This window comes from Corylus avellana, chromosome 10 (assembly GCF_965113065.1).
Source record: "Corylus avellana chromosome 10, dhCorAvel1.hap1.2, whole genome shotgun sequence".
Classification (NCBI taxonomy): Eukaryota; Viridiplantae; Streptophyta; class Magnoliopsida; order Fagales; family Betulaceae; genus Corylus; species Corylus avellana.
The window spans coordinates 14,566,313-14,576,395 of record NC_142499.1 but is presented as its reverse complement, the minus strand read 5'-3'; the positions used below and the strand labels follow the sequence as shown (position 1 = coordinate 14,576,395).

Genomic DNA, 10,083 nt, shown 5'->3' with positions numbered 1-10,083 from the left:
ATTCTCCATTGTGAAGAGTCTCGAACTCACTCTCTATAGGGATTACATGCCCAACCTCATGAAAATTTTCTCAAGACCATTGAACCACCACCACTGGTGGTATGAAATAAATTGAATTGATCAATGGACCATGAAGATTTAAGTTTTCACAAATCCTAAAGTGTACAAAACACTTATACTTTTATCCAATTCTATACGTATATAAAATGGATCCTAATTCATCATCTTGATTTTACCTGATTCACAAGAAAAGTAGCAACGAATTTCATTGGCAAAGCAAGGGATCAAATTAAACAACCCATGAAAAAGCTTAAGAAATGAGCCAAGAATGAGCACGGATTCTCTTTCAAGAAGAAAAGCAACAAAAAACAACCTCTCACACGTACAACGTTTTCCATGTCTGTCTCAGAACCTATAAAACAGGGCCAAATAGATCGATGGATGACTAAGATAACGTGGCTGACTGAAGAAAAGAAAAAGCAGCATCGATTGCATGGAAATCGACGATGGATCCGCTACCCTCACGCGCTCTTACATTGAATTCGAGCCCTACTGCAGATGGCATAGAAAGGAGAAAGAAGACCGTATTGACGTCCATCTCCATGGTACTTTTCTAAATCCCTATATATATATGACAATGCATGCCGGGCGAGGCTCATGCATGCTCTATAATTATATGTTGTGTCACGATTTAGGCTTAAGCTAGACCAGTAAACCCATGTTTCATTCGTGTGTCTTTCTAAAATTTAACTGACTTTTAAAGTAACTATATATTGAAATATTTGTAATACATTGCTATTAAATTTTGATCTAATAGTAAATAAAAAAAACTACGTCAATTTTGTAAGAACACAAAAAAAAAAAGCATGGAATAACATTTAAAATTGATAAATGTTAAGGGTTAATAAGTTCTCTATATTTAACTTATATTCTCATAAAAATTTAATAAATCAACTATTATATTTGTAGAAAGGGGCGGAGGGATGGGGTTAAGAGGGGTCAAATGCACCCCCTCAACTTCCAAATTTTTTTTCTTAGCGGGATAGAAAATCCCTTCTACCCCTGTTGCCCAAGTTGCCCACCCTCATCCACAGATCAGGAGCAATCAACTCTCATTCATCAGACATTAAGAGCAAATGATTCAAGCAGCACTGAGATGTGTGGAAATTTTTCTGCCACAGTTTCAGAGTTGCAGAATATTTTTAGGTTTAGGTTAAAGATGAAAAGAGGAAGAAAACGATACAATCACGTGATGCACGTCCATTTATTAAACTCACCGTTTAAATAAGTTTGTGGGCCAATGCCTTTGTTTGTTGTACCGTTTACTGCCTTTCCTTTCGTTTAACACGTAAGTGGGCTTAGGAAAAAACCAAAAAAAAAAGGCGTCAATTGCGAGTGGGTTCGTTGAGACACCAAACTCCATAGAATTTCTAAAAGTCCAAAACACTAAAACTATTTTTATTTTTTATTTTTTATTTTTTTTTTTAAGGTTTTAGTGTTTTGGACTTTTGGAAAGTCTATGGAGTTTGGTGTTGAAAAAAAAAAAAAAAAAAAAGCACAAAAAATTAATTAACATGATTAAAAGCAAAAAAGTAACCATGATTAAAAACAGAAGATAAAGTATTATATATATATATATATATATATATATATATATATATAACAAAATTCTGAAGTTATTCTTTTAGTTTGCCATTTTTTTTTTCTTCAAGCCTTCGAACATTAAAATTAATTGCTTTTTGACAATTTCCCTTTCTTAAAAAATTTCATGCATGTAATTAAACTTTAATATTAATTAAGATTTTATATTTAGATTGCTTGATTATATATATATATATATTAATTGTATGAAATATGTAATTGTAATTATGTGAGATTACTTGTAATTGTGGGGTTCACCATTGACTTATGTGAAGTCCACAAATCTAATAGTTGATTTGTAAGATGAGATGAGTCAAATATGAAAAAAAATATTGACCCCTATCATTTCTCTTTAAAATTACTCATGCTAGACATATGTGTGATACTTCGAAAACATTAATAACAATTAGGGTTCATTGTAGTCACTTGGATAATCCAAATTAATATAGCCTCAATGTTGGACTTAATATATAGTGAACAATTATTTATTTAATTCTTAGGGTTTGTGGTGAGCAACCCTAGTAGCTAGACTCACCAAACTTTACTCGCCAAAAACTACTTTTTTCTCTCTATTTTATTTATCAACTTTTTTAAAATATTCCTGGTAGCCTCACCAATTTAGCTATTCATTTGCACTATTCTAATTAAATATTATTTTTCAAATATTTCTTAATTATTGTAACATTTATATTTTTGAATGTTTGTATTTTCATAATGGTCATGTTTGTCTTATTCTAATGGTCATATGTTTTTTTTTTAAAAAAAAGTATTTTCTTAATGGTCATATTTTTTAATATTTGTCTTTTCCTAACTATCATATTTTTTTAATATTGGTCTTATCTTTACAAACATATTTTTGAAAATTTGTCTTCTCCTAATGGTCATATTTTCAAAATTTTGTCTTTTTCTATCAGTTATATTATTTTAAAAAATGTCATATACTTTTAATATCAATAAGACAATTTTCCCTTAAATTATCATTCACCTGAAGAGAGATGTGACCATGTCGGTGTGCGTGAGAAAATGAAATAGAAATTAAAATGAGGAGAGAGAAACATAAATTTTTAATGGTTTTGTGTTCTTTTAGTGAATGAGCGCTGCTCACTATTGTTGGTGAGTATTGTTCACTCTCCAAACATTTCTCACCAAATTGGTGAAGCTACCAGAGACTCATTTTCAACATTTTCAACAAATTAGCTACCAAAAGAGCTTTTTGGTGAGTCTACTAGGGAGTATCAAAAGTATTTTTAAGATCTTTAGGATAAGCTATTTGTTCCAAATGGCTCCAAACATCGGCTATTTGATAGAAACCATTAGTGCACAAATAGATTAATATCACAACCAAACGCCAATTGACATGTGGCATAGTTGGTGATTAGGCCATTTGAAAAATTTTAATTTTATCTCCAAATTAAAATAAAAAATAAAAAAGGGGGGAATTTCCCTCATCGGATGATCGAGAGGAGGCCTCTCCTCACCAAGTGAGGGGTACTTGACTTCCCCATGACCGTCAGGTATGGTGAGGAGAGGTGATGCAGATTTCGTAGTCGTCAGTTTGTTTTATTTTCTAAACCGACTTTATGTTGTTATTTTATTAGGGTTAAGATTTTTGGAGTCTTTATTTATTTCATATTTTATTAGGTTTAGGGTTTTAGGCTATAAATATATGCTTATAGCCTCCAGATAAAACAGTTTTATGTTGTTTATTATTGATTTTGATTAATAAGAATACTCAGAGTTGAGTTTATTTCTCTATTTTCCTTCAAAACCTAGAGAGTATCTAACTTTTGTCAAGACAATTTCTTAGATTATTGATAGAATCAAGATCTAAAAATAACTATCCGCTGCTTATTGATATTCTTCGCTGCAGTCCACTAAGTCATGCTGCATCAAGAGGCCATCTCTCACTAGGTGAAGGGCGGGCTAACTCCCCTCATTTGGTGAAGAGCCTTTATGAGAGGCAACCTTATTATTCAGTTTTTAATTCATTTTACTTTTAATTTCGGGATAAAAATGTAGTTTTACAATGGACCGAATCATTAACTATGCCATGTGTTAATTGAAAATTGGTCGTTATGTGAATTCCCACTTTCTATCAAATGGTTGATGGTAGACACCATTTTGGACAAATGAGCTTCCTCCGAATAATCTTTAAGATATTTTTAATACCCCACTGATCAATTTGGTAAAATTATAAACCCCATGGACCAAGTAAGTAATTTTCTCTAATATATACACATTCAAAGCCTTCACTTCCACACAATCTAGATACAATTTTTATTCAAATTGTTGATCCTTTTGTTAGGGTTTACATTTGGCTTTAGTGCCTCTAACTACATGACATCACTAGGCTAACTCTGGTACCGGTTATCATAGTAAAGAGATCGTTTTTAACCACATTTGTTTGAGACTTTAAAAAATTAGTGAGTATTGGGGTGACCAAAAAAATCATTTGTAGAACCGAAATTGACTTAGTATACATTCGACGTGGGACCCAATAATTACTATTCAATCCGATACATTGAAAACTTTGACTTCTTCTTCTCTTTTCTTCTCTTTTAGGTGGAGATACTGGATATGTTACGTGAATACGTAACGAGAATAGATTATAGGTTTTGAGGGAACTTAGATCTTAGATTCAAAGGGAACCTAGACCTTTTAGATTTTGAGGAAACCTAAAAAACTATTTTCAAACTCAAGGTTTGGAATTAATTTTCTGATGCCTTTTTATTAAAATATCATCATTTAAATAGGAAGATTACAATGACTTAGACTTGGAGTAAAACTCCTACACTGGAGATAAACCTAGAAAGATAACTAATGCAATCCTGACTCTAAAATAAATAACTAGATAATTGAAATACAAATAGACACATGTCTATCTCTAATCTAAAAATACTGATAACAAAACTAATCTAAATGAAATCTAATTCATTTTAAATATAAATCTACTATAATATAATGTCTACTTTATCCCTATGTTACTTCCATAACAGGATATAATACAAATTTGGTCCTTAAGGTTTACTACTTTATCAAAAAGCTCATTAAGTTTTGATAATTTGATCAACGTGCTTCTGGCCTTTATCAAAATGATCATTCCATCAATCTATCATCTAAAAAACTAGCAAATCTTCCACGACGGGTATGAAAACCATGTTAGACTTGTAAAACATATGTTGATGTGGCAAGAATGTTAGACTTATAAAACAACGTGCTTCTTTTTTTTTTTTTTTTTTTTTTTTTTTGGTTTTAAAAAATATGTTGATGTGGCAAGAATGTACACGTGGCAATGTTTTATAAGTCTTACTTGACTCTTTGTACACGTGGAAAAAGTTATTTTAGTTTTTTAGACAAAAGATGGATGAAATTACCTTTTTTTTTTTTTTAATTTTTTATAAAGGTGAAAAGCACATGAATTAAATTTGTCACTTTTAAAAACCTAAAATTTATTGTTGATAAAGTGGTAAATCATATTGACTAAATTTATATTTAACCATTTCATTTTTTGAAGGTCTTCTAAGTAAATTGTGTTGAGTGAATTCATGTTCTTTGTACGTGTTAGAATATTTTCCATGTTAAGCATGATTTAGTTTCCTTGTATAGTTGTATGTCTGTTATCAATTCCCCACCTTTTCTAGTCAACCTCGCCTATCACAATCTCTTTATAACAGCATTCACAATGGCTTAGTCATTTTTTACTTATATCTAAAAGAAATAAGCAAAACACTAAAAACAAAAAAAAGCATTTACATTGGTCTCAAATGCAAAATACTTTTTTTTTTTTTTTTTTTTACATTTGTGAACAGTATACCGTTACATGTAGTGGGCACTGTTTACACATTCATCTCATTAATATACTATTTCTCTCCACATCTCTCTTTTCTCAAAATTTTCTTCTACTATTTTTCTCTCCACATCTCTTTTTTCTCAAAAGTTGAAAAATAGAATCTTTAGGAAAAATAAAATCATTATAAAAAATGATATAGATAAAATAATAATAATAATCGGATGTATGGTGTTTTTTAAAACTCATTAGCTAAATTAGATAAACTGGGTTTTGATTAATCATTTTGTATAAAAATATACATAAACCAATGCAAATGCTCTAAATATATCAAATTAACCTAATTGTATAAGTCAATTCAATACAATAAAGATGTGGCCCTAAGGTCACTTATTTTTTATTTTTTTATTTTTTAGAAGGGCACAAAAAGAGGAAAGCGGATTCGAACTAGTGATCTCTGCTTTATAAGGTGTGGTCCTTAACAGATTGAGCTATCCATTGAAGACCTAAGGGCACTTATCAGTAGTGAATGTAGTTTTATAGATCTCTAAGGCTGAACCATCCCACATTTTCTGTGTTTTCTTTCTTTATTTGTTTTTATTGTTATTCCCTTATTTTATATTTTATATATTTCTATATCAAAGCCACTTTTTTTTTTGTAGTCTTTAACAACTTCTTCTTCTGGCATTCTCCTAACGTTGTCTTCCTACTGGTGTTCTTTTTGGCGATCTCATAGTTGTTCCAAGCATCCATTCGGGGTGATGACCACACCGCTCAAAATTTCAGAATTTGACCTTTCCAAAGCCATTGGAATAATTCCAATTGAAGCTTCCACACGTTGCTTGTAGACTTTGCTTGTAGATCTCTTTCTAATGAAGCAACCACTGAAATTGCTTCGCCATCTGCATAATCAATGGATCTGTGATGTTTTTACTCAACGCCACTTCGACATGCGCCTCCCAAAAATACTGGAGGTTCCTCCATGTGCGTCATGGGTCAACAACGTTGCTAGCCATCGTCTGCCGCCGTACATGGCAGCTATCTCTTTCGGCCTTATCTAAGCTCGTGCTCATATTTTTCCTTTGCATCACACCAGATTATGGCTCATCTATGATCACATTTCACTATCTACTTCATCAACAGATTCATAGGCTGAGCTCACGATCAGATTTTCTTTGCATCGTAGTAGATCCTAGCACATCTTATTTGACTCACATCAAGCCTTTTGCTTTTATCGCACATGATCTTCATCGGCTGATCAACGGTTTTGAAGGCCGAACTCATGCTTAGATATTGATACTTGCCGCACCAAATCTAGCTAAGCCAAAAAACAAAAAAAGAATAAATAAATAAATTCGTTTTCCTTTCAAACTCAAACTTCTACCTTGGCTTTAAGGAATAATGCTAAAATATTTTCCATTTTAAGCATGATTTAGTTTTCTTGTAGGCCAGTCATCAATTCCCTACCTTTTCTAGTCTACCCCACCTACCACAGTCATCCTATAAGTAGAGCATATTAACGTAATTGTATCAGACAACTCAATAAAATAAAGATGTAGATCTAAGGCCATTTCTTAGTAGATTAGGTTTTTTTAAAGCATGTTTTGGATTGTGTTTAAAAAATAGAGTTTTAAAGTCAAAAAGTTTTTTTTGGCAAAAATTTTATTTTTAAACTTTTACCAAAAGTGCATTTTGGTTATTTTTAAAATTTAAAAAATAAAATCAAGAAAAGGCTTTTGAAATTTTTTTATCAAACAAGGCATTTTTTGTTTGGCACAACTTTTTAGGTACTATAAATACTTTTTAAGCTCTTAAACGTAATTTCAAACAGACTTTAGGCCTTTAAGGCTGAACCACCCCAACTCTTTTGTATTCCTTTTTCTTTTCTTTTTTTTTTTTTGATAGAAACTTCTGGCATTTCATTTCAAAATAATCTAGAGTATAAAACTCTAAACAATAAGAGTAATTTGCTCTAAGAGAACTACATCAGAAATACACAAAGAGATCTCATCCCTCCAAACTTTCTCCGTAGTTTCTTGCACCGCTACCTTTGCTAGACCATATGCTGCATAATTAGCTTCATGTTTCACATGAATTGAACGACCTCCCAACTTTGGAACTGAGAGAGCACTACCTAAATATCCTCAACAATCTGTCCAAATCGTAGCCATTGATCACCCTTTGCATTAACGGCTTGGACCACTTGTAAGGAATCTCCCTCCATTACTAAATCTGGAATGCCCAAGTCCCGGCAAAATTCTGTCGCTTGTAGTGCACCCATTGCTTCAGCTATGACTGGCGCTGGACATGCCTCCACAGAACGGCTGAGAGCCGCAATTACCCTCCCTTTATCATCCCTTATGACCACCCCTATCCCCACACGTTTACCCTCCATATTGAAAGCCACGTCCCAGTTGACCTTCAGCCTACCTAGACCCGGACTCTTCCACTGCAGACGTGTTGGAGCAGATGTTGTAGTGGTGTCTTCTGCCAATCGGTTCTCATTTATTTTCCAGAATTGTGCTACGGACTCCTCCGCTTCTTTTACAAGGACATTCGGATGGGTAAAGCTTCCTCCATGTACAATATTATTTCTGCGAGTCCAGATCCCTCGAGCTGTAGCTGCTATAACGGCCAGCTCTTCTTCACTGCTTCTCAACATCAAGAATTCCATAACTCTTTTGTATTCTATCTCTATATGCATATTCTATTATTCATTTACTTTATATTTTACATAAATTTATGTAGTATGGTAATATTAGGCTTCATTTTACATGGTAATTAAATTTTGTATTAAATTTGTAGGATTCGGAAGGGAGCAACTGAAGGTTTATATCAGTTGCTTTGAAAGATCCATAACAGTTAGAGGAGAACGACCTTTGCAGGAGAATATGTGGAAACGCTTTTCTAAAAAACTCAATATTTCAAATGACTATGATGTAGACGAAATACATTTCAAATTTGTCAATGGTATTCTTTCCTTAATAATACCTAAGAAAGTTCCTTTGCCCAAGAAGCTACAACAACTTGACAGAAAGGGTTCGCTTCCAGAGATAAAAGTGGGCATGGAGGCAGCATTGAAAATTTTAATAGCGGTTAGTGTAGGAGTGGCACTTGGGGCTTATCTAACATACAAATATTCTGAGTTTTCTCATGTAGAAAATTGAAATCATGTTGTACGCCATATAGCTCACATATATCCAGCTTTTTATCTTTTATACTTGTAAAATATGTGGTGCAAAATGGTATTTTCACTCGAATTGAAAATTAATGAGTATTCATAACCAAATCAATAAATAATAGTATTATGAATACATATTTTTACCCAAGTATGAGATGAATCCAAGGCCTTTGTCACGATCATTTCAACCTTTTAGGACCTAATGGCAAGGGCTTCATGATTGGAGTTTATTCAATAATAACTAAATTGGTGTCTTGCAAGAAAGGCGTGAAAGAGTTCTTGAAAGGTACCCGGTTGAAGTAAATACAAAATAATATTAACATACATATATATTAATTTAAATTTGTCCTTCCTATTAATTGCTCAATTTTATATTTGATAGTTGATACATGCACTCAATACGGGAACAAATAGTTATTTTTAAGGGTGAAAATGTGGTTACGATTAGTAGTTATTGATTATTATCACTAACCGTAATCGCCTAGGCGATTAGTAAAATTCACTAACCACCTATGCGGTTAACCGGCAGTTAGCGGTTAATAACCTTAATAACCGCTAACTGTTTTTTAAAGAAAAAATTCAAATTCAAATTAAAAAAAAAAAAGGAAAAAAAAAAAAACAAAACGACGTCATTTATATGGTAATATGATAATACCCTACTACATACGACATCATTTCTAAAATTTTATATATATTTAAACACAAAAGCAACGTCGTTTCATTTATTTTTATATATATAAATAGAGATAAATACAAAACTGGTCCATGTGGTTAGCTTAAATCACAAATCACTCATTGTGGTATAAAAAATAATTTATAGGTCCCTGTAGTTGGTCTAAATTATAAATCACTTCATGTGGTATAAAAAATAATTGATAAGTCCTCAGGGTAGGCCAAAATAACAGTTTACTTCCTAAAAACAATTTCCGTTAAGTAACTTAACAAAATCTGTTACTTTGTCACGTCATACTACTACAGTAAATTAATATAATCTCTTCTATCCTTGAAATTTTACTCAGTGCGTAACCCACACTCATTTCCATCTTACTCGCTATGATTTGGGAACATTTTGTAAGAATTTGACGGTCACATTTTGTGAAGTGGCTGAGGAAGATGAAGATAAGGGAGGGTTATGCACGGAATAAAATTTTGGAGATATAAGAGATTAAGTTAATTCACTGTAGCAATATTAGGTTAATTTATTGTAGCAGTATAACGTGGAGTGAGCGCTAATGTGTAATCTTAGCTGGCGTCGTAAAATGATGTGAAAAATCCTAATTGTTATTTTTTAAAGTCATAAATTAATAATAACATGTGTCGCGTTTTTATTGGGTATGACATGGAAAAGTGATAAATTTCGTTAATTACTTAATGAAAATTGATTTTATGAAGTAAACTGTTATTTTGGGGTGAGTATTGTTCACTCACCAAACATTTCTCACCAAATTGGTGAGGTTGCTAGAGACTCATTTTG

The 10,083-nt window shown here is 32.2% G+C and overlaps 1 protein-coding gene across 1 annotated transcript; it reads left to right on the top strand.

Moving 5' to 3' along the window:
• The first annotated feature begins 493 nt into the window (after positions 1-493).
• Positions 494-8,595, top strand: LOC148583386 (inactive protein RESTRICTED TEV MOVEMENT 2-like). Its single transcript, XM_088511396.1, has 2 exons — positions 494-605; positions 8,234-8,595. Exons 1-2 carry the CDS (start codon positions 494-496, stop codon positions 8,593-8,595), a joined length of 474 nt encoding a protein of 157 aa, XP_088367522.1.
• Positions 8,596-10,083: the final 1,488 nt, after the last annotated feature.